General features: G+C 44.5%; 1 protein-coding gene across 2 annotated transcripts in view; it reads right to left on the reverse strand.

Annotated features, from left to right (window-relative positions):
• Positions 1 to 25,179, reverse strand: part of UBE4B (ubiquitination factor E4B) — a 128,750-nt gene extending 103,571 nt beyond the window's left edge. For both annotated transcript variants that reach the window (XM_025855681.2, XM_073903367.1), the window contains exon 1: positions 24,455 to 25,179. In XM_025855681.2, coding sequence (XP_025711466.1) covers positions 24,455 to 24,478 — 24 coding nt within the window. In that variant the 5' untranslated portion in view covers positions 24,479 to 25,179. The remainder of the gene's footprint in view (positions 1 to 24,454) is intronic.
• Positions 25,180 to 25,416: the final 237 nt, after the last annotated feature.

Below are 25,416 nucleotides of genomic sequence, written 5' to 3' on the forward strand. Positions count from 1 at the left end.
CCCCCCTCTCATGTGCTCTCTCTCTCTCTCATTCTCTCTCTCAAATAAATAAATAAAACCTTAAAAAAAAAAAAAAGAACTTGATCATTATTTGCAAGTGAGATGTGAGGAAGAATGGAGTCTAGATTTCAGGCCTAAGTGTTTGGTACCACTCCCTAAAATTGAGACTGTAGAAGGAGATTTTGAGAAGAGAAGGTGAGTTCTGACTACACTCTGGGGTGAGATGCCTGTAAGAACACCCAAACAGAATGCCCTACAGGTACCTGACACGGTAAGGTATGTATGTATTTATGTATGTATGTATGGAAATGGTTTCCATTTCCTTGTTCTAGCGACTAGATTCAAAGGAATTAACAACACATAAGAATATTTTTAAATTTAGGGGCACCTGGGTGGCTCAGCTGTTAAGCGTCTGCCTTCGGCTCAGGTCATGATCCAGGGTCCTGGGATCGAGGCCCGCATCGGGCTCTCTGCTCGGCGGGAAGACTGCTTCTCCCTCTCCCACTCCCCCTGCTTGTGTTCCCTCTCTCGCTGTCTTTCTCTCTGTCAAATAAATAAATAAAATCTTAAAAACTAAAAAAATAAAAATAAAAACCACTCTCTCGGGGCATGCATGGGCTGCAGAGCCTTCATTTAATCCGCTGTAAAAACACGCGCCCAACATTACTCCCGATGAGCACTGAGCCACGGTGAGGTTTAGCGGCTTTCCAGTGACGCCCCCAAGCAGAGCCACATGTATAAGCGCCGCAGGCTGAGAAGCTGGGGAAGCTGGAGATCTGGGTGCACAACTCAAGCAGGGGATAGGACCATCGAGGGGACTTGAGGGCCATCAGTAAGTACTCAGTGTCTACTTGGTACACTATGTACTGGCAGATAACCATAGGTACTAAGAGGGCAGAACTCTGCTACCTCCTGAGCACTTCAGAACTCACCACGGACCACAGTACCTGGGGAATAAATAAAATGAATGCCCCCAAACAGGCTAGTCATTCATTCATTCAACAAATGCGCCTGGAAGGTAGGAAACGAAAGGAGGACCAAGAATAGAGTCCTGAGAAACATCATTTGGGGTGTATCGGGAAAGAGCAGTCTGCGATGGAGACAGGAAGAAAGCCATATATACCCACGGCATCCAGAAGACACTTGCCAAAAACCGCGATCACCAAGGTCAAAAGCCGAAGAGAGGTTAAAGGACATGTTCTGAGAAGTGCCCGGGATCTGACAATCGTAGCAAGAGCAGTGTGGATGCAGTGATGAAAGGGGAAGCATCCAAAAGAGCACAAGGAGGGAAGGCACTGGAAGATGAGGGGGCCGGGAGATCCGCTCTTGTAAGGGTCTGGTCTGTGAAAGGGGAGGACAGGGTAAAGCGACAGCTGGAGGAGAGGCCAGGACCAGAGGTGGCATCTCGCTGTTTTCACAACTGGAGTGAACTGCAGAGCTTCTGAATCAAAAGGAGTAGAGAGAAGGCAGGCAGAAGTCTGAACGATTACCAAGAAAGCCAGGCACAGGGCAAGATGGGGCAGAACAAACACCGATGAAGATGCTGCCCCACACAGCAGAGATAAAAATCCAGCACTTAGAACAGGGGGTGGCACCCCATAAATACCTCCCCTCCATCACTACCACAATTATTATTTTTATTAGGAAGAGGCAGGCTTCGTGCCCTGAAAATGGAAAGAAGTCAGTGGGAATGAAGGAGGGAGATAAAAGGAACACGCAACAAGTGCCTGACTACTACTTCTTTTGAAAAGCAGAAGACAATGTCACCTGCAGGGAATGTGAAGGGGCTGTCCCTTCAGCAAAGTGGGGGGCTGGGGGAGGTGGGTACTTCTAATATTTCTGGAGGGCAGGAGAACAGCCTGGAGTGCAGTGGAAGGGCGAAGAAACATATCTCGTGTCTTCCTAGGTAACTCTGACTGCTTACGACTCCTTCTTGCTGGGGCGCCTGGGTGGCTCAGTCGTTAAGCGTCTGCCTTCGGCTCAGGTCATGATCCCGGGGTCCCGGGATCGAGGCCCACATCGGGCTCCCTGCTCCACTTCCCTGCTGCCTGTTTCTCTCTCTCCCACTCCCCCACTTGTGTTCCTGCTCTTGCTATCTCTCTGTCAAATAAATAAATAAAATCTCAAAAAAAAAAAAAAGACTCCTTCTTGCTCTAGCAAGACCCCTGTTTTCTGGACGTCAGGCAGATAGAGAGGGCTCAACAGACCACCAGCAATGGCTGGGTGACCTGGGCAAGTGACTGAGTATCGCTTTCCTTGTACACATATAAAATGAGAACATTGACCATAGCCTCACTTCAATAGGGTCAAATAGTTATCGCCCATGTAAAGTGTGTAGCACATTCTAAGTGCTGGACACATTAGCTATTATTGCTATCATTATTACCATCTCTGGCATGCCAAAAAAAAAACCGAAAAAAACCCACCACATGTTTTTTAAGAATAGGCTAGGAAAAAAGGTAATTTGTCATGATAAGTGCTGGATTAGAAAAGATTAGTGAATGGTTTAAAAAAAAGAAAAAGAAAACAAGGGACAAGATCAAAGTCAGTCATTCTGTAACATAATTAACATACAAAGAAAAGTAGCCCACTGACACTTATGCCCACTGACACTACATTTTCCTTCCAATTACTTTTCTTCACATCTCCTCACAGCCTATTTCTTACCCCAATCCTAACCGAGACTCGGACGGAGCCCCCCCACAGGTGCAGCACTAGGCCAGCATCACTGCCACTTCAGAAAATGACGCTGGATCACAAAGAGGTGACGTCAAAAATACTAGCCCTCCAAAACAGTCTCTTGACACTGAGGTAGTAGCCCCACCCCTCTTCTAGAAAGCAATCTGGCTACATTCTAGAAAAATCCTTAAAGATGATCACACCCTCTGATCCAATAATTCTGCTTCTAGAAATCTTAGGGAAATTATCAGAAAATCAGAGGCACCTGGGTGGCTCCATCGGTTGAGCATCTGACTCTTGGTTTTGGCTCAGGTCATGATCTCAGGGTCATGGGATGGAGCCCCAAGTCGGGCTCCACGCTCAGCAGGGAGTCTGCTTGAGATTCTCTCTCCCTCTCCCTCTGCCCCTCACCACAGCGCACGGTCTCACGCATGTGCGCTTTCTCTAATAATAAATAATCTTAAAAAAGAAATTCAAAGATTCATATACAAAGCTTCATCACAAAATCAGAATAATATTTAAAAAGAGGGGTTCCTGATTGGCTTAGCTGGTAGAGTGAGTGACTCTTGATCTCCGGTGGTGAGTTTGAGTTCCACACTGGGAGACGAGTTTACTTAAATAAATAAAAATGAAAATAATTTTTTAAAAAAGTTCAAAACTAAAGAAATAACATTTTAAAAAATATATATTAAAAAGGAAAAAACTGGGGCGCCTGGGTGGTTAAGTTGGTTAAGCATCTGCCTTCAGCTCAGGTAATGATCCCAGGGTCATGGGACTGAGGCCCGCACAGGGCTCCCTGCTCATCAGGGAACCTGCTTCTCCCTCTTCCTCTGCTCCTCCCCGCTCCGCTCATGCTCTCTCTCTTGCACGCGCGCTCTCTCTTTTATTTATTTATTAGAGAGAGAGAGCGCGCGCACAAGAGAGAAAGCGAGAGAGAGAGAGAGAGAGAGAGAGAGAGCAGGAGCAGGGGCAGAGGGAGAGGGAGAAGCAAACTGCCTGCTGAGCAGGGAGCCCAATGCAGTGCTTGATCCCAGGACCCTGGGATCATGACCTGAGCCAAAGGCAGCCGCTTAACCAACTGAGCCACCCAGGCGCCCCAAATAAAATCTTAAAAAAAACTGACAACTACCTGAATTTCCTACATTTGGGGAAAAACCTTACCAGTATACCTAATGATGGAAAAACCTGTAGCCATTAAAATTGGTGTTTTAATTTGTAAGGATGCAAAGAAATGCTTATAATGCGATGTTAAGTTAAAATGCAATATATAAAACTGCATACGATATGATTCAAATGATTTATTCATTGATTCCACAAACTTTAACCAAGCCCCAACGTTTCAGGCAGAAATAAATGGGCTTTGGAAATTAAAAATGAATGTGACTTGTTCTGTGCTGTCAATCTAGTAGGGGAAACAGACACAAAAGCAGATTGCTCTAATGCAATATGGTAAGAGCAGAAGTGAAGCCAAACCACAGTGGGGGCCTGCAGGAATGTAGGGTGTTGAGGGAAAGGTTCCAGGGGAATGTGACAAGGCAGCTGAGTCTTAAAAGAGGGCGAGCTTGTCATGCTCAGGGAGGCAGGGCTTCAGGAAGAACAGAGCTATAGGAGTAAGGAACAGCAGAGTACATCGAATATACACAGTTAAAAAGAGAGAGACAACGGGCCCATAATGGAATCACTTGTGCTAAGCCCCGTATCAGCAAATCAAGACTCAACGCCTCACCTAACAGCAGTTTCAGCCTTTCCCAGGAGAGTAATCTTAAACCAGTAAATGTGGAATTTCCTGACAGCACCAGGGAGGTGATCTGCCTGACAGACCCTTTCTGGCCCCCACAGAAAAATGAGGTGCTCTACTCTTTCCTTGTTCCTAAACCCCTTCTGCCCATAAAAGCCTGCCATTTTGTTTGGCTCTTGGGAACTCCTTTCCATTTGCTAGATGGGATGCTGCCCGATTCATGATTCATTGAATAAAGCCAACCTGATCTTTAAACTTACTCCACTGAATTTTGTTTTTTAACAACACACAGAGAAAATAATGGAATGCCAAAAAATAATAGGCCAAAAAATTAACAATGATTACCTCTGGATACAGGTAATTCTTGCTCTGGCCTTCATTCTTGATTTGGAAATCTTCTTATAGAGAATCATACAGAACTCAGTGACTCTATGCTAGTAAATTTATAATAAAAAATAAATAAATTTGAGTGAAGAATGTAGGCTACAAAGATTTCTAAAATATGTGCAAGTTCTAAAAATCTGTGATTCTAAGAGAAAGAAATGACATTAGAAGATTTAGCTTGGGGGCGCCTGGGTGGCTCAGTTGGTGAAGCGACTGCCTTTGGCTCAGGTCATGATCCAGGGGTCCTGAGATCGAGTCCCGCATCGGGCTCCTTGCTCTGCAGGGAGCCTGCTTCTCCCTCTGCCTCTGCTCGCCACTCCCCCTGCTTGTGCGCTCTCACTCTCTCTCTCTGTCAAATAAATAAATAATAAAATCTTAAAAAAAGAAGAAGAAGAAGAAGATTTAGCTTCGAAAAAAATAAATCCTAACCTAGAAAAAAAAGCAGTATCCTTGGAAAGTGTGATTCTGAACAAAGATTTTCTTTTTACCTTCTGCTTCCTATTTGCCTTTTTATGTTTGCCTCTGTGTTTCACTGTAGAATGCATAGCAGTCTAACCCTGTCTCTGCTGTAGCATGAAAAGGGAGACATCAGAAGAGAGGAACAGGCTACTGGCTGTTATCCTGGAACTGCACCATCAGTGTTGACAGGCATGAATCCAACATCCCCGACCCCCTTGCCCACACTGACAAATGAAGGACCAAGGCCCCCAGTCAGCTGAGAATTGCCACGGGACACACCAGGGCACAGTGGGAAGAGAAGAACACAGGAGCACTGTCCCCTCTGCAACCTTGGTTTTCCAACCATCTGCCTCCCTTCCCAGATTACTCACCCAGCTCAAACAACACTGACTCGAAGTTACCAAGAGCCTGATTTCTTCTCCAAAGGATATTATGACCATGTCCGGACTGAACCCCCCAGGTCAAAACCTTTATTAAGCAGCTAGTGCTTTTACCCAAATGCTTCCCACCAGCCCCAAAGTGTCACAGAGGGCAGGGGGACTCCGGGGTTCCTGTCTAATTCTCCCTCTCAGAAGAGTCCTAGTTTGGATGTGATCATTTCACAGTCACCCTACATCCATCTGACAGTCCTCCCCGTACTCCTGCGCCTCTCTCTACCCCCATGCCCTCAGTTGCCAGCCATGCTTCCCTTCCCTGAGAAAGGAAAGCAGACAAGGCAAGTTACCTTACTTCCTCCACAAGTCCTATTCTAGTTGAATAAATCTCTCAAAAATAAAGTACAAAATTCTTACAAAGGCCAAGTTCTAGCACTTACTAGCAAACCACACAACTTTCAAACTTGTCATCTTTTGAACTCCTACTGCCTTGGCTGCAATAGAACCAAAGAAATGGTCCTACTGTCATCAGAAACAGACTGTGAACCGTATTTCCTTACAGAGCAAAAAATGCTGTGGCGCTTACAATTCTCTGATGTAATCCAGCGATTCTATTTTCTTCATCACAAGGAGTTTTATAAACTGCAACAATTGCTCACACTAATAATTTCTGCCTGATCAATAACGTGGAAAACATTAAGTAGGCCTAACCACGCTCTGCTGGCTGGTAAGGGCTAAGAACCAAAGGCATAACCTGCCTAATTACCAAAGGTACTTTCTTGAGTCACCTGTAACACTGAAAATATTACTATTGTTAGTTCAAATTAGAATAATAAATAGCTTATAAGAATAAAGACTTATTCTAGACTCTTCATCAACATTTGCCATTAGAGCAATCTTTTAAAAAGCATTCCAGGGGCGCCTGGGTGGCTCAGTTGGTTAAGCGACTGCCTTCGGCTCAGGTCATGATCCCGGAGTCCCGGGATCGAGTCCCACATCGGGCTCCCTGCTCAGCAGGGAGTCTGCTTCTCCCTCTGACCCTCTTCCCTCTCATGCTCTCTCTCATTCTCTCTCTCAAATAAATAAATAAAATCTTTAAAAAAAAATTAAAAAAGTAAATAAAAAATAAAAAGCATTCCACTTGAAAGTGAGACAAGGGGCCAAACAGCGGATGAGTGAATTGCTGCTGTGTAGCCCTATCTTCACAAAGTCTTCTACACGACTCAGGGGGCCAGCTCAGGGGGCCAGCTCTGGTCACAATCCTAGCTGTACCCCCTTCTAGCTGCGTTAGCTCTCTGAGCCATGGTTTCCCCATTTAGAAGAAGGTGATGACATAAATATCACTTATCTGGCAAGAGTCATCAGAGGTAACAGTAATGTAACACACTACCTGAATTTTATCAGTCTGCAGTCTGTCTCCCCCAAGCACAATGTAAGCTCCAAGAGGGCAGACACTTGATGTACTATATTCACTGCCATCTCCCCACTAACTAAAACAATGCCTAAAGCAGACAGCCCACAGTAAATATTTGTTGAACAAATGACAAGCGTCTACCCGACACACAACGAAGTTATTACTTTTTTTCATAACTTCAGCCCACAAGTTTTCTCCATCCTTTTGCTCTTTTCCATCTTTCTTTTAGGCCCAGACACTGTTTTCCTTGGGCTCAGGGCTCTGTCTCACCCCAACAATATGAGTATGTAGCACAGCTACCAAAAATTAGCATCAGATCTGTTAACTGACTGTGAAACTGGCAGCAAGAGAAACTACTAGGACCAGGAGCCTAAGTCCACCAACATTATACAGCAGAGAAGCATCCTGAGATGCTTTTTAATTATATCTGGTTTTTGAAAAAATGATTCTTGCAACTACAATTTTATGTCCTCACCAAAAATATCCCAAGTGATAGAGATGATGTGGGCCCCATTCTCATCTTTGACCCCAACTGGTTAAGCAGACAAGATGACAAGACCAAGTAGCAGCTACTTCTGACACTATTCCATAAAATGGATTCTGGTCACTTAAAAGGGACCAATTGAAATTGACAGCATTAAACATTTTTAAAGAATTTTTTAAAACCCAGGTACATGAAAAGTGTCTTAAATTGACTCACAAACTAATTATTGCTGAGACCCAAGGGTACATTCTTCTGCAGGAGGGTTCACACATTTCCTCTGATCACTACCAAAGCTCTACAATCCCACTCAGTCTGAATACTCAAAGCCAATATTCTAGCAGATCTAGACAACAGTGTATAGTGCGCTCTTTCAGGGAGAGAAAATACTCCTCTGGGCACTATGTTCTTGGTGTGAATACAGGTTTCCTTCCTAATGTGAACTGTTAATGTTAACTTCCTCCTGTAGGTTATGTATCATCACTCCACCAATGCCAACAGGCCCTTCTCCCTTCTAAAAATCAGAATGGTGGTGTGCCTGGCTGGCTCAGTCCTCTTGATCTCAGGGTCATGAGTCCAAGCCCTACATTGGGTGTGGAGCCTACTTAAAAAAAATTCTTTTAGGGGCACCTGGGTGGCTCAGTAGGTTAAGCGGCTGCCTTTGGCTCAGGTCATGATCCCAGGGTTCTGGGATCAAGCCCCACGTAGGAGTCCCTGCTCAGCAGGGAGTCTGCTTCTCCCTCTCCCTCTGCCCCTTTCCTCTGTAACTGCACACACTCTCTCTCTTTCTAATCTTTAAAAAATAATCTTTTAAAAGATTTTTTTAAATTTTTTACATAAGTAAATAAAATCAGAAATGGCCACATTTTCACATAACCATCTCATTCCAGCATGGGTGAATGGACTTACTATAGGCAAAACATAAAGGATGAAGAGGTGTCCAACAGGACACTTCCACAAGCATTTCTCCCACTTGGCATTCACTAAAGTTCTCCCACTCGCAAGCCATTCTAATCATAACATCGCAAGGAAAAAAGACTGCTTGATTCACATTTCCCTAGGCCATAAATCACCCAAACTTTTTGAGTGTGAGGACATCTAAACAAAGTAAAAATGAACAAACCAGAGTAGATGACCACCTCATCTGCCCCAAACTGTCCGTGAGGGGAAAAGAATGTGGAACTTTTTTTTTTTAAAAGATTTTATTTATTTATTTGACAGCGAGAGAGAGAACACAGCAGGGGGAGTGGGAGAGGTAGAAACAGGTTCCCTGCTGAGCAGGGAGCCCGATGCGGGGCTCCATCCCGGTATTCCAGGATCATGACCTGAGCCGAAGGCAGACGCCCAATGACTGAGCCACCCGGGTGCCCCAAAAATGTGGCACTTCTTTTGATGAAACTCCACAGAAATGGTATCTGGTCTGTACCTAACATAAGTAAAAAATTAACTACTGTAAAAGTAAAAGGTTCATTCATTAATTTTCATCAAACACAAATGTATACGTGCTGTCATACGTTAGCATCCTAAAGCAAAACACCAAAAACGACAATCTAAACATCTACTTTACATAGCTGGTGTTCAAAGCGCAACAGGGCTATAATTTTTTTTAACTGGCCCACAGAATAATTAACTGCCGAAACCAACGTGTAAATTCCTCTGGCAGATCTATATACAATATGGAAAAAGTGGTTGGGTATTTTTTTTTTTTAACTTTTAGCATTTTTTCCCTTCATCTTGCCTATTGTCTGCTTTTTTCTGGTTGTTCATATCTTTCAATACCCTACACATGACAATTTTATGAGTAAATCAAATCATACACAGAAAGTTCTACTGAGTAGATTATAAAGAGTGCTAGACATTTTTAAATTTTCCATCAATTTTCATTTCTTTCTCAGAAATAAGTTTTCCCCACTAGGACATCCGTATACACAGAATTTTCCAGCTCTAATATTAAATGTACTTTATTACTTTTGGAAAATTGGTCACCTAGGGGCGCCTGGGTGGCTCAGTTGGTTAAGCGACTGCCTTCGGCTCAGGTCATGATCCCGGAGTCCCGGGATCGAGTCCCGCATCAGGCTCCCTGCTCAGCGGGGAGTCTGCTTCTCCCTCTGACCCTCCCCCCCTCATGCTCTCTCTCTCTCATTCTCTCTCTCAAATAAATAAATAAAATCCTTTAAAAAAAAAGAAAAAAGAAAATTGGTCACCTATACATGATTATTTTTGGTCAGTCCTAATACCTGACTGGCCAGCACAGACAAATATTTACAGAGAAATACTAATACTTTAAAAAACCAGCCTCTGGAGGACATTTTTTAATTTAAAATTTTTAAAATGTTAAAACCAACATGAGTTGCAGTTTTTTTTCTTTCTTCTTTTTTCTTTTTAAGTAGGTTCCACACCCAATGTGGGGCTTGAACTGACGACCCTGAGACCAAGAGGTGCACGCTCTGCCGACTGAGCCAGCCAGGTGCCCCACATGAGTTATAGCTTTAAATACAACAATCCATCTTTCACAAAAAAAGGAAGTGTTTATACTGTAAAACCCTGACCAAGGTAATACTATACTGGGTGAAATGCAAAAGAAGTCCTATTGAGACTGGAGAGGTAAGATGTACAACATGAAAAAGATAGTACAGAAGTAAATGCCTCTACGTCAAAAACCCCAATTTTTAAAAAAGTGAATCCATTGGATGAAGTGAAATAAGTTATCCAAAGATTTCATATCACGTAGAAGTAGAAAATTGTTAAAAATTTCAAGAAACTCTATTAATGACATGGCGTTACAGTGAGACATATACTAACATTTTCTCCATAAGAACATGAACATCTCTCTTTGGTGAGTTTTCATATGGTTTTCTGTAATCTTGGGATCTGGTCAAACTCTTCCCAGACATTTATTTATCCACCAGACAGAAAATCAGAGACAAAGCAGGACGGGCTACAGAACTGGTGGGGCCTGGCACCAAATGAAAATGCAGGGCCTCTTGCTCAAAATTTATTAAGAATTACAAGACAGCAACAGCAGAGCACTGAATCACACGTGCATGAGGCCATCTGACTGCAGGTCACATGCCCATGACGCCAGCCCTGGTGACAAGTATGGACACAGTCTAACAAAAGACCCTGACCTGATACGATTCTAGAAGAATGCCTGGCAGGTGATAGGTGCTCACTATTCTCTGCCTGGAAGTCCTAGGAGCTCAGCTCCCCAAAAGGCCCATAAAAGCAAAGTACTACTTCATCTAGTCAGAAAATTGAACTAATTAAATCACGACACTAGTACACATCTCGAATTTATACCAAACACTGACAGGGAACAAAGAAACAGTGTGCACTGAACACATTCCACAATGTTTAATGAGAAAGCTAATTAAGTCAAGGCCCAGCACTTCTTCATACTAGGCCCCAAAAGATATCTCTCTTCCCAGCCTGACTATTGTCTTCCAAGAACTGGATAAGATGCTAAAGATAGAGCAGCTGGTGAGCAGTTACCACAACGGCCTCCAGTTCAGAGATTTCCCTCCCTTCCCGGCACTGCAGGACCCGCAGGCCCTTCAGAAGACAGAGTCAGTCCTCTGGTTTGGGTAGACTGGGTCACTTTGGGCATTATTTTTTAGGTCTGATATGGAACGTTGCTTCTGGGACTCCTCAGGTCCTGCCTGCATGGCTCCCCCTCTTTCAAACCTCCTGGCTCCACTTTGACCCCCTAGTTCCTTCAGGCCACCAGATCACTCCCAATTTTAGAAAAAGCGGGAGAGAAGGCCTGACGAGTGATAACTGTACAGCTTAATACTGAGTGAGAAGAGACTTCAGGAAGATTAAGGGATAGAGGGGGAAAATTCCAACCCAACCTTTCACACAAGCCAGGGCCTGTTCGCTACGGTAACCAGTAAGATACGGCCCCTTTACGCTCTTGGCATTATTACAGGTATACCTCGTTTCATCGCACCCTGCTTTACTGCACTTCGCAGATAGTATGTTTTTCAAATTGAACGTCTGTGGCAACCGTGCTTCGAGCAAGTCTACCGGCGCCATTTTTCCAACAGCATTTGCTCACTTTGTGTCTCTGTGTCACATCTTGGTAATTCCTGCAATATTTCAAACTTGTTCATTATTATCATTAAGTGTTACGGTGATCAGTGATCAGGGATCATGACTCACTAAAAGCTCAAATGATGGTCTGCATGTTTTAACAATGAAGTATTTTTTAAATTAAGGTATGTACATTTTTATGCTATATTTATATGCATATAAATATACATACTTTTTTAAAAAAATATACATATTTTAATGCTATTGCACACTTAACAGACTCCAGTGTAGTGTAAACATAACTTTTATATGCACTGGGAAACCAAAAAAATTTGTTTGACTCACTTTATGTATTTGCTTTATTGTGAATAAAACCTGCAATATCTCCAAAGGTGTGCGGTGCATGCGCGGAGTTTTTTAGATCTTGTATGGGCAGCCACTAAAATTCTAATTTTGTACAATTCCATCTTACTCCAGAAAAAAGAACTAATAGGTCCCAGGAATCTACTCTGCCAGGGCACTGCACTAGACAATCTACATACCACTGCAACTATTCTGAAGAACAATGCCACGAGACAGATATTCATAACTTTTACAAGTTGAAGAAACTGAGGCTCAGAAAGTACTTTGCTCAGGGTCCTCCAATTGGTTGGTTCACTTAAAACTCACGTTTATCTGACTCTGAATTACAATTCTGACAATAAGGTTTCTTTCAAGTGCCTACCTTTACCTAACTAATGCAACTTAATGTACTACCAACAAAAAACAATTACGACACCTGGGTCACTCAGTCAGTTAAGCATCCAACTCTTGGTTTTGGCTCAGGTCATGATCTCAGGGTTGCAAGACTGGGCCCCAAGCCGGGCTCCCTGCACTGCTTGGGATTCCCTTTCCCTCTCCCTCTGCCTCTCCAGCTGCAGCTCGTGCGCGCTCTCAAAATAAATAAATAAATCTTAAAAAAAGAGAAAAAAACCCTCCAACACAAGAATTGGGACTCACAAAGAGACACCTTGTATTCAATTCATGCATTCAACAAATATTTTCTTTTTCAAGATTTTATTTAGGGCTCCTGGGTGGCTCAGATGGTTAAGGGTCTGCCTTCGGCTCAGGTCATGATCCCAGGATCCTGGGACCGAGTCCCACATCGGGCTCCCTGCTCAGCGGGGAGCCTGCTTCTCCCTCTGCCTCTCTCTCTCTTATGAATAAATAAAATCTTAAAAATAAATAAAAAATAAAGATTTTATTTATTTATTTGAAAGAGAGCATAAGCAGGGGAGCGGCAGAGGGAGAAGCAGACTCCCTGCTGAGCGGGGAGCCCGATGCAGGGCTTAGATCCCAGGATCCTGAGATCCTGACCTGAGCCGAAGTCAGACACTTAACCGACTGAGCCACCCAGGAGCCCCTCAACAAATATTTATTGTGGGCCACTTTGCGCCAAGCCCTGTGCTAAGAGCTGGATGAGAAAGAGTGAATGAGGATAGTCAGGAGCTTGTGTTGCACCAGTCGGTACATCACACACACAGGCAATTCCAATGCAGTGTGACTGGCATCAGGACAGGAGAAGCAATTTTAATGAAACACCTTTTCTGTTTTCTCTACTTCTCCCCCAGCAACCTCCTTCAGCTTCTGCCAAATCTTAATGGTTTGGGGAGTTTGGGGTGACATAGCTGGCTGTGCCTCATACATCATAAAACCTTTCAGATCAGCAAATACCTACCCCTATCAGATTTTTTCACCATCTCCAATTTTTCGTCAGTGGTTCTCATAATTTCTACAACCAATTTCAAAAGAATGAATGTTAATTTAGTTTGCCCAGAGTAAGAAATAACTGAAACGTTGATCCTCACCACAGATTTTTGTCAATGTCAAAACTCCGACCATCTTTAAGGACTAACTCGATCCTCCTAGAGGAAACAGTCAGCATGAAGTGCTCCCTCAACAGCACTCCGTTTACTTAAATATCTAGGGTAGCACCTGAACTCTAGCTGCCTCTGTTCTTGCCTCCCCACTGGAGCATGCGTTCCTGAAGGAAAAGACCAGGTCATGTTCATATTCGAGATGGTATCTCTCTATGTGTATCCCTCAGTACCTAGCAGAGAGTAAATACCCTACCTATACTCGTCGAAAGTAAACAGAATTAATAATATTTACCATCTACATATTTGCCGCTCTATTTTTTTTTATGAAAGGTTTTAAAAATTAACTATAATATGATCTAGTGTTCCTCTAATTACAGTTCAAAATTTGTATGTGCCACTCTTCAGGCCCAAAACACCTTGCCAGGAACAATATACAAAATCTACCTCTATGCCTTTACTTCCTACTTCAGGGAAAGAAAGGAGCAGAGTAAACACTGCATAAATATTTACTGAATGAAGAAAGGCATTGATGATTATAATAGAGAAGAGTAAAAGTCAAATTTTAAAAGATATGCTCGCCGAGTATTTTCTCCCCACTTTTTTTTTTATAAAAGATTTTATTTATTTATTTGAGAGAGAGAGAGAGAGAGCGCACATCAGAGGGGGGAGGGTCAGAGGGAGAAGCAGACTCCCCGCTGAGCAGGGAGCCCGATGCGGGACTCGATCCCGGGACTCCAGGATCATGACCTGAGCCGAGGGCAGTCGCCCAACCGACTGAGCCACCCAGGCGCCCCTGCTCCCCACTTCCTAAACCCATTCTACCACTTTCGGAGGGCTCCTCGGCCTATCCCTGGAGCCTATGCCTCACTCCTGAGCTATCCATTCCCTTCTCCCATTCTCTCTCGAACCAATTCTGGTCAGCAGCGAAACTAAACTGGCCTTGTCAAGGTCGCCAACAGCCTCCACGTTGCCCAAACCTATTGTCAAGGCCTAGTCCTTTCCTAACTTATTTTACTGACAGGACACAGAGTTGAACACTCCCCTCCGGCGTGAAACACTTTCTCCCCCTGGACGGCAGGACTCCGTGATCTCTTGACCCTCCTCCCACCCCACTGGCTGTCCCTTGTCAGTCCTTTCCTGGCTCCTCTTTATCTTCTCCCCACCTTTTAACTGAAGAGGCTCAAGGCTCGGCCCTCTCACTTCCTCTCTTCTCTATTTACACTCACTCCCTATGTAATCTGTCCATTCTCATGATTTTTTTTTAAAAGATTTATTTATGTATTTGAGAGAGAAAGCACAAGCAGCAGGAGCAGGAGCAGGAGAGGGAGAGGGAATCCCAAGCAGACTCTGCGCTGAGCGCAGAGCCCAACACGGGGCTCAGTCTCACAACCCTGAGATCATGACCTGAGCCAAAACCAAGTCAGAAGCTTAACGGACTATGCCACCCAGACGTCCCCATTCTCATGGTTTTAAATATACTGACACATCCTGACTGGTATCCCAACCCCAACCTCCTTCTTGAGCTGCAAACCCAACATATATCAACAACCGACTTAACATCTCCATGTGGATATTTGCTAAGCAATACACTCATAATATGATCGAAACATAACTTAGTTTCTTCCTCTAATCTTCTTTCAATATTCCTCATTTCAGTATATGACAACTCCACTTTTCAAGCTGTGCAGACTAAAACTCTTGATATGACTGTGGTAGAAGTTGCTAGTTGCCTCCTCATTATATGTTCAACCACCATTTGGTTGTGGCCATGTGACTAAGTCCTGGCCAAGAAGGTGTAAGCAATGATGTGTGACACTTTCTGATCATGTCCTTAAGGGATAGGAACATGCCCTCCCCTCCCCTTTAGTCCCTAAGTACTGGAATGCAGATGTGCGAGTAGGTGCTGGAGCCGCCATATTGGACTACAAGCTAGATGCCTCACACTGATGAGAGGGCACAAAACAAAATGAATCTGGATCCCTAGGAATAGTGAAATTACTAAACCAGCTCTCAACCACCTACTCAGATTTTTACTTGAAAGAAAAATAAGCTCCTACCTTGTTTAAGCCATTATTGTTTTGGATCGCTAGGCTCCAACAAACAAACCAATATCTTAACCAATGCACAGCATTTTGAATCTGGAAGTAATCAACCTAAATAGACTACAATTATGTGGCAATGGCTTGGGGGTCAGCATGGGCACAGATATTGCAGGACAGAAGGTTGGTAACCCTTGTTAGACCACAACAAAATATTTGGTAAAACCCGTGACATCTTCATTAACTGCCTGCATGCTAACATGGCCTGTAATTCTAAGGGAACTGGTTGAACAATTCAGAATTTGGGTGCTTACTGGCTTCTTGCCACTTCTTAAGCAAGAAGTCCCTTGAAAAGGAGACAGATTCAAGCTACAACCTGCCGATTTGCATGCAGAGATAAAAGGGAATATAGGTCTGCCTAAGGCATGTCCACAGCCTACAGTCTAAATCTCCTCAGAATCTGGTAATTCGGAGGCTAAATAGGGTTGATAAAGCCAACTCCTTCAATATCCAGCAGGAAAGAAGCTGGAGAAACTGTTCATCACCCGGAAGGGGATATTTTCCAATGACATATCCCCAGAGGAAAACAGATACTGAAAAACCACCACAAAGGGCAAGGGACAAGGGAGTTCCTCCAAGAGAGCCGACCAAGGGCTGCTAAATGAGCAGTCAGGAACTCCTGCCAAGGCAGGAAGTCCCCACAACATGGCCCGGCAGGAGCTAATAATGGCTAAGGACCAGTGAGGGGTCTGTACTCCCCATTTTTCCCTTTCCCAAACTGGAGTTCTAGTTCCATAATTCTATCCTACTCAATCACGGTACATAAGGTGGGGACACATGCACATGACATCTTGTATCTCAATCTAAAGGTTCTTAGATTGTGTATCAATCAGCCAGAGATTCTGGGCTCTGAAATTGACTGAGGGCTGTCTCTTTTGGAAAGGTGCACAGTGTGTTCTAGATTTGGGAAGAAGGGTCTGGAAAGAAAGGCCTAGACTGTCCTCCCCCTCTAACATAAGAGAACTTTTAGGTGAACATTTGGCTACCCAGTAGGAACCCATACTTCTCAGCTTCTCAGCAAGAAGCTGTGGCCATGTGCCTTAGGTTCTGCCTTTATTTTTCATTAGCCAATGGGAGGTGAGCAGAAGTGATCACGAGGCTTCCAAGTTGTGCCATTCGAGAGAAGGAATATGACTTCTCCTTCCCCTCTCCTCTCTTCCCTCCTGCTAGAATGCAGACATGTACAGACCAAAAGATGGAAGCCATATGTTAGGCAAGTTAGTACAATGCAACAGAAGGCACCTCGGCCCCAAATGAACACAGAGGTGCCTCAGCAGCCCCAGCCTCCTATTTGGAGAGAAATAAACCTTGATCTGGCATAAGCAGCTGCGATTGCAGGTCTCTGTTACAAAGGTCCGCCCAGTGATATCCCGACTCACATGGCTATTCTCGACTCCACTCTTTCACACGCCACGCCCACCCCATTCCCGGGTGCTAGGGTCTCCCGCCCCTATCTGACCAATCACTATCTGACCCTTTGTTACTTCTTCACACTAACTCTGTCCTGAGACTCCCGTGACCGCCTCCTTTCTGCTTTCACCTTTCCCCTTTTGTCTACACACTTCACAGCATATAATTCTTTTAAGACATAAATAAGAATGGGGCACCTGGCTAGCCCCACTGGTGGAGCATGAGACTCTTTGATCTTGGGGTCGTGAGTTCGAGCCCCACATTGGACATAGGGATTAGTTTAAAAAATTTAAATAAATAAAGTAAAAAAAACCATAGGGGCGCCTGGGTGGCTCAGTCGTTAAGCGTCTGCCTTCAGCTCAGATCACGATCCCAGGATTCTGGGATCGAGCCCCACGTCAGGCTCCCTGCTCCTCGGGAAGCCTGCTTCTCCCTCTCCCGCTCTCCCTGCTTGTGTTCTCTCTCTCGCTATGTCTCTCTGTGTCAAGTAAATAAAATCTTTAAAAAAAAAAAAGTAAAAAAACCATAAATCAGAATTTAAGCCCCATGAAGGCAGGGTTTCTGCCTGTACTTTTCATTGGTATATCTTCATGGTCTAGAACAAGACTAAACATATATTATATTTCACCAAATTTAAGATGTCAGTGATTATAAGCTGCACTATTATTTTTTGCACTGCCAAGGAAAAAAATACTGCCCATTAAACCCCAACAAAATGGCTGAACAACAGACCAGGACAGAGTTGTAAACACTTACACCAGCCTCCCGTTGCTTTGAGATTTCTTTCTGAGGAACGTCAAGTGTCTGTGACCTTTAGCTGCATTGCCTAGGTATGAAAGGCAATCCTTCTAACTATATGTTCAATTGCAAAATGTGGCACAGCTTCATAAACTTATAGGCTGCTGCCTTTCTAAAGCTCCCTGATGCACTTCGTTGGTGCTTTGCAATAAAACATGGAATCGTGGTCATTCCTCCAACAACAAACATTTTCTTTACTAATATCATACTGAGACCCCACTGCTGTTGCCATTCCTCTCTGCATACAAAGTAACATTTGCTTTTAATTACTGCTGATCAAAGTATGATTTGGGGGAAGGCATTTAAAATGGCAACTAAATTTTACACCCATGGCACTCAACTGAAGGGGCAATAATATAAACAGGTAAAACCAGGTGTGCACATAAACAGGAAGTGATAAGTGTGTCAGACGTGCCACCTGGCCAATAGTGATGATACCATTATAACAAGCATCCCAATGTAATAGGTGTTAAAATGTGAAGAAAAAAAAGGGGTGAGGAAGGGAATCTCACAACTGACTGAACCCCAGTTATAAGAACTCAAATTTCTGCTGACAGAATGACTGACTTCTGCTCCTGTGCCCTTGCTCAGCAGGCTCCAACCGTACTGTCCTCCTTGCTGTTCCTGGAGCCAACCAAGGACGCACCCCTGTTTCCTGCTGTTCCTTGTACCTGGGAACACTTTCCCCCCCAGATGGCTCCCTGTTACCCCTAAAATTTCTATTCATAAGCCACCTCCTGGGGCACCTGGATGGCTCAGTCAGTTAAGCATCTGACTCTTGATTTCGGATCAGGTCATGATCTCATCCTGGGATGGAGCCCTGGGTTGGGTTCCACACTCAGCATGGAGTCTGCTAGGGATTCTCTCTCTCCCTCTGCCCCTCCCTCCGCTCGTGCTCCCCCCCCCAATATATAAATAAAATCTTAAAAAGAAAAAAAGCCACCTCCTAAAACTGTACACACTCCACGTCCCCATTACTCTCCCACTCCTTTTGCTGATTTGGGTTTTCTTGGTAGTCTTATCACCACATGACATTCTAAGGGTACATGTTTGTTTATCATGTTTCCTCCCACTGGAATGAAGCTCCATGCAAGCAGCCTCCTGTGGTATCTGACCCACAGCAAGTAAACAGTAAATACAGTTCAATGAGCTGCTTATGGGAGGACACGTCCACCTAGACGTACTCCAAGCACTTTGTGAGCAAATGCACTCTGCACCAAGCAAAGGCCTGGAGACCCAAGGCCTCTCAACACCAGTCTTTCTGTCTTCTTCCCCTACAAGAATAGGGGGCTATTTGATGAGCTCCACTCTTAGCAGTAACTGGGGCTTCCATTGCCCATCTCAAAAGGAACAGTTAAAATGCTATTAACAGGGCGCCTGGGTGGCTCAGTTGGTTGAGCGACTGCCTTCGGCTCAGGTCATGATCCTGGAGTCCCGGGATCGAGTCCCACATCGGGCTCCCTGCTCAGCGGGGAGTCTGCTTCTCCCTCTGACCCTCCCCCCTCTCATGCTCTCTCTATCTCATTCTCTCTCTCAAATAAATAAATAAAAATCTTAAAAAAAATGCTATAAACATCACAAACTTGCTTAGATTATTTCTGTTTTCAGGTAGTTTAGTAAACAGATTAAGAACTCTGGAATCAGGGGTGTCTGCGAGGCTCAGTCGGTTAAGCATCTGCATTCAGCTCAGGTCATGACCTCAGGGTCCTGGGACAGAGCCCCACATCGGGCTCCCTGCTCAGCGGGGAGTCTGCTCCTCCCTCTCCCTCTGTGATCCCTCTTGCTCTGGCTCTTGCTCTCTGTCAAATAAATAGATAAAATCTTTTTATTTATTTATTTGACAGAGAGACACACAGCAAGAGAGGAAACACAAGCGGGGGGAGTGGGAGAGGGAGAAGCAGGCTTCCCGGGGATCAAGGACCCGATGTGGGGCTCCATCCCAGGACCCTGGGACCATGACCTGAGCTGAAGGCAGACGCTTAACGACTGAGCCACCCAGACACCCCCAAATAAATAAATAAAATCTTAAAAAAAAAAAAGAACTCTGAAATCAAACTCTGGATTAGAAAGAATCCAGACTCTGCCACTTCCTAGCTGTGTGTCTTTTAGCAAGTTAGTTAATTTCTACCAGCCTCAACTTTCTTATCTGTAAAATGGGGTGATATTACCAACCTTGCTGAGCAAGTTAAATGCTTAGCACATATTAAATGCTCAATAAATGTCAGCTGGTATCATAATCGTTCTCTGTCTCTTGACTAAGATGAACAGAAAGGGTGAAGAATGAAGTGGGAGGCTACATCCACTTCCCTACAAGGCTTGAGAAGGAATCCTAGTTATAGAGTGGCAGCAATTACCTACCGGGAAAAGAGTGAGCTTAGGTTCTGAGGCCTGTTACAAAGAAAGAAAAGGCCAAAGAGATGGAGAGGTCAGAGTAGAAAGGCCAGAGGTGGGGGGTCTCTATGTTGGCTCATCTTTCAATGGTCCAAAAATCTGCTTGTTCCTTGTCTGGAATCCCTCATCCTCCTTCTCTCAAGCTAGAAACCAAGGAGCCATCTTCTCTCATCTCCCACCCCCGCCTCCTTTACATCAATCTGATCATTAGAAGTGGGTTAACTTAGATCCTCGATATTCCTGGTGTCTGCCCTCCTCCATCCCCACTGCCGATGCCTTCCTTCGACTCCACTGCCTCGCTGCTAGAGAGCAACACGAGCCTCCTAATCTGTCTCCCGGCCTGCAGCCACCATCTTCCAGCCCACTTTTACACCTTCCAGTCATCTTTCTAACCCCTTCACATTCCTCAAAGGCTCCTTATAGTCTTACTGACAAAGTTCAAACTCCTAAGTAATTCTGAGACCCTCCAAGATCTGGTGCCTGCCTACCTGCAGCCACTCCTCTAGCAAAATCCTGCCTCTGGGCCCTCATTCTTGCTTTTTTCCTGGGCTCCCCAGCCTCACAGCCACTTCCAAGAGCCTGTCACCTGGCAACTACTGCTCAGCATTCAGCATCACTTTTTCTTGAAAGTTTTCACTACAGCACTGCCCCACCAGAGGTCCCTTCTTGTTTTTCTTAATGTCTTGTGCATCCCTCCACAACGGCACTTAGCCCTGGATTGAAATTGTTGGATCTCCTACCTCTATCTATCTCTACCCCCACCCCCCCAGTTAAATTACAATTTCTTTAAGAAAAAAGGACTGTCTAGGGCACCTGGGTGGCTCAGTTGGTTAAGTGACTGCCTTCGGCTCAGGTCATGATCCTGGAGTCCCGGGATCGAGTCCTGCATCGGGCTCCCTGCTCAGCAGGGAGTCTGCTTCTCCCTCTCCCACTCCCCCCTCTTGTGCTCTCTCTCTCTCTCTCATTCTCTCTCTCAAATAAATAAAATCTTTAAAATAAACAAATAAGGGGCGCCTGGGTGGCTCAGTTGGTTGGGCGACTGCCTTCGGCTCAGGTCATGATCCTGGAGTCCCGGGATCGAGTCCCACATCGGGCTCCCTGCTCGGCGGGGAGTCTGCTTCTCCCTCTGACCCTCTCCACTCTCGTGCTCTCTATCTCTCATTCTCTCTCTCTCAAATAAATAAATAAAATCTTTTAAAAATAAAATAAAATAAAATAAACAAATAAATAAAAAGAAAAAGGACTGTCTTTCTCCTAACCTAACTAACACATCACTGGAGATAACACAACATCTTAAAAAAAAAAAATGTTTGTGGAGTGAACAATTTTGGAGAGGTCTGATGAAGGGTTAGTACCAAAAAGACTATAAACTTGATCATATCATGAATGCATTCATGAGAAACAACACTTCTACAGAAAAACTATGTAGATCAAGCATGTTAGTAGGATATGTATATGGACGCTGCAGTGAATTTACTGTCAGTTGTCAAGCAATAAAATGTAGTAAAAACAGTTTTTAGATCAGGCACCTTAGGTTTGAACTCCAACTCCGCCACTCCTAAGCCAGATCACTATGGACAAGTCAGTTAACCTAAATCTCAGTTGCGTCATCTATAAAACAAGAAAAATTTAAGGACCCTCTTGATCGCACTGTTGTATTTAATTAGACAATGGTTGTAAAGTGCCTGGCACCGAGCAGGTCTCTAAGGCTGTTAATAAACGTTGGTCCCTTTCCACTTAGAGAACACTGCTAAAAAGTGCAAGGTCACATATTCGGCATTGGGGAAGGAAGACTTAGCACTCTTCTAAAACCTTGACCACACCCTAACTCTCCCAGCCAGCCATCTTGAAGATGAACTAGGTCATAAAGAAGATTAAGCCAAAAAAAAGAAGAGGAAAAAGCAAATCATTTCAATGCAATTTCATCACCACAGTTGAAAAACAGTTTAAAATACCTGTCGTGCCCTACTCATAGCATCATTTTGGTATAGGAAGAACAACACATGAGTAGGCTACAGACTGAATGTAATGTACATAATGAAGCCTTGGAACGTAGGTTCCTGAAGGGGATGAACTTAGTCATGGATCTGCTCCATAGAGCAATGAACTCACCGTAATGTGCCACATAAATAACAAACAACATGGCACTTAAAGAACTACTCTACACAAGAGAATTAAAGTGTAAGAATTTCAGGTGATCTATGACAGGGACCCATAATCTAAAATCTTCTAAAGCTACCTGTCTGGTTATACCAACCTCTATTTTGTAGGGACTATATTCTCAGACATTTTCATTTTGTTCGAATATAAAACTCTGCCTTACCTAATTGCCTAATTTAGATGGAAAGATCACTGTCTTGCCTGTTTTCACACTGAGATGTATGTTTGAATTCTCAGCAAGAGAAATGTCTTATTTTCTAACCAAATGAATACCACCTACCATATCTGTGACACAGTTTCCACCAAGCAAGTAACAATACAAAGGCAAAAGCTCTGGAAATGGCTCTGTTGAGAACGGTTCACTTAATCCCAGAATTAAGGAAATGGATTCAAAAAAAACAAAACAAAAAAACCCCATTAATTTGTTCTAGGTTCTGCTGAGACTGAATTACCAGTTACTGAACTGTTCCTCTTCGTTCAGGTCACCTAACTGTCAAACGTAATTTTATGTTGATCTAATATTAGTGAATGTGATTTTTCACATTTATTTCAATATTTGGTTGACCTTGAAAAATGTTTTTCTGATCTCCTCCACAACGATTACATTTGTCCCTATACAGTCACAAAAAAGTTACAACTTCCTCAGAGACTGGTTAAAGTCAAGTGTCACAGTGTAGACTATGCAGTATCTTTAAATGGTCTCTATGCTAAGGATTTGACCATTTCTCAGTGAAATATCAAGTATGTAAAAACTCTAAACCAGCAGCAACTTAGAGAATGTCAAGAAAAAAAGTAATTTCTGGAAGCAAAGGACTACTAAAAAACATAAACTCTTTGCCTTAATTTACCCATTAGAGTTACTATTAAGAAAGGGAGAGCAGATTTTTAAAAATTACCTAAACAAAGTGCCTTTAAGGGCATCTCTTGAGAGTTCCTACTGGAATGAAAGAAACCGTTCAATATTCTTCTAATTTCAGTTAGATTACATTCCTGATGTATTTGAGAAAAAAAAGTAACACAGAATGAGCAATCCTGACTCCAAACAGCCAAGCATCACAACCCACAAAAATTGTTTCCCTTCCCACCTGACATCTGAACTCACCACTTGCAAGCCCCATCCCTGGAGAATTTTAGTCCCTAAGTAAATATACTGACTACTCTAGCTAAAACGGAAGCATGTACTTAGCCAACCTGATGGATGACTACTTTCATAGTACTGTAGGGAAGTTTTATATGAACTAGTGAAAGAAATGAGGAGGTAGACTGAAAAGAGGGAAGCCAGCAGGGGTCCTGAAAGGGTAGCTCCTCATTTGTAAAAAGGAAGGGAAAAGTGAGTAGAATCACAGAAAATTCCTTGTACCCTAATTACCACTGTTTTTATGACAACCTTATTAAATAATCTTTAAAACATCAAGAAAGAGATCTGTAAAACTCCTTTCATAAATAAAAACAGGGGGAGTTTACAAAGTCATTTGCTACCATTTGCTTCCTGTTCAGTGTCCGCTACAGCAAAAGACAAGTTGAAAGGGCCTAAAACTAGAAAAAGGCTGAATGAGAGAAGTATGCCAGGGGTCATTAGTACTTGTTACATCACAGAATTTAACCGGAATTCACTAGGCTTTTGAGAAGATATATATTTTGTTAAATATCAAAGAATCTGTCTGTAGGCCACCCCCAAACACAAACGTATGTTTAATCAACTTATACGATGCAACAGCCACACATACTTGGGATTTCAAATACTGCCTTTAAAAAACATACACCCAAACATTCTAATTCCACCCAAAATTATTCTTTAAATCTCTGCAGTAAGGCGCGCGTGCACGCACACACACACACACACACACACACACACATTTAACTTGATGTAAATCTAGCCCTTCTTGCTTAAACACCCCGAGGAAAAGAATGAACGCCTCAATAGGCTTTCCTCTTCTTCAGACCCTAAAAGACTCGAAAAGAAGCCAATGGAGTTCAGAACGAAGAAAGAAGGCAAGGTAATACAGGAGAATACAATTGGAGACCCTCTCAAGGACTCATTTTATTCTTGGAAAATGTCATCTCCATTCCTTCCCCAAACCCAAAAAGGCCAGGCACCACTGGCGCAATACCATCCCTGTCCAAAGCGCCAAAGAGTTGCCAACTAATCTCCCAAGGTGTCCCCCAACCTCCTCACCTCGTCAGCGCTCAGCTCCTCCATCGCTTTCCTCTTAATGGTGAAAGGCGTTGGGGAGAGATCCTTCTGTTCTTGAGACCAGGGCGGGAGGAGAATGGAAGGTGTCTATCGGGCTGTCTGGTCCCCCGAATGGGGGAGGTTTCAGAATTGCATAGTCAGAGGTTAAAAAATAAGAACACGAGAGGCACTGAACCGCCTTGGCGTCGGTCACTCCAATCGCCCCAGAGACTCCTACAGCTGCTTGTGCCCCGAGCAGCCTCCTTTGGCCGCCACTGCTGCTGCTCTACAGGGTTATCTTAAGGCGCCACTATTGCCCTCTGCTTCCCAGGTTACCCAGACCAGGGACTCGGGTCTCCAGCTCGTCTCGTGCCCCGAGCCTGCTGTGTCTTCGTGGTGGTGGCGCGGCAGGTGCGCTTCCTCCAGCAGATCCTGCTCTCCTTCCTACCCTTTGCCCCAGGCGGGAACTGGTCGACTGCAGAGCGGATGCCCCGAGGTAAGGCGACCCCAGAGCCGCCGAGGCAGAGCCCAGCACTGAAGAGGGAAACCCCTCCCCTCCCAAAGCAGGCCGGCCACGCCCCGCCTCCACGCCGGAGCCCGGGCAGGGGGGAGGGGGAGGACGGGACTCGCGATGCTCCGGATGGAAGAGTAAATCCTCCTACCCCTCCACCCCTACTCTTACCCCCTCGCCCCACCAAGTATTATTCATCAAAACAACAGGGCGGCCATCTTTGAAAGGGATCACGTGACCCCGCCAGAGAGGCGGGGCTCCTGGCCCCAGGACTAGGCAACCAATGGGCCGCGGGCGTCGCGCCGCCGATTTCCTCTCGCCTGCGTCTCCTCCCCCCCCGCCCCACCCCCTCCCCCGCAGCAGCGCGGGGCGGGGGAGGGGCGAGCGGGGCTGCGGGCGGGCGGGCGGGCGGCGCGCGGGGGGGCGGGGCGGCGCGGTGCCATGGCGACGGCCC

Source organism: Callorhinus ursinus, unplaced genomic scaffold, assembly GCF_003265705.2.
Source record: "Callorhinus ursinus isolate GAN/ISIS: 27379988/994484 unplaced genomic scaffold, GSC_fseal_2.0 scaffold18, whole genome shotgun sequence".
NCBI lineage: Eukaryota > Metazoa > Chordata > Mammalia > Carnivora > Otariidae > Callorhinus > Callorhinus ursinus.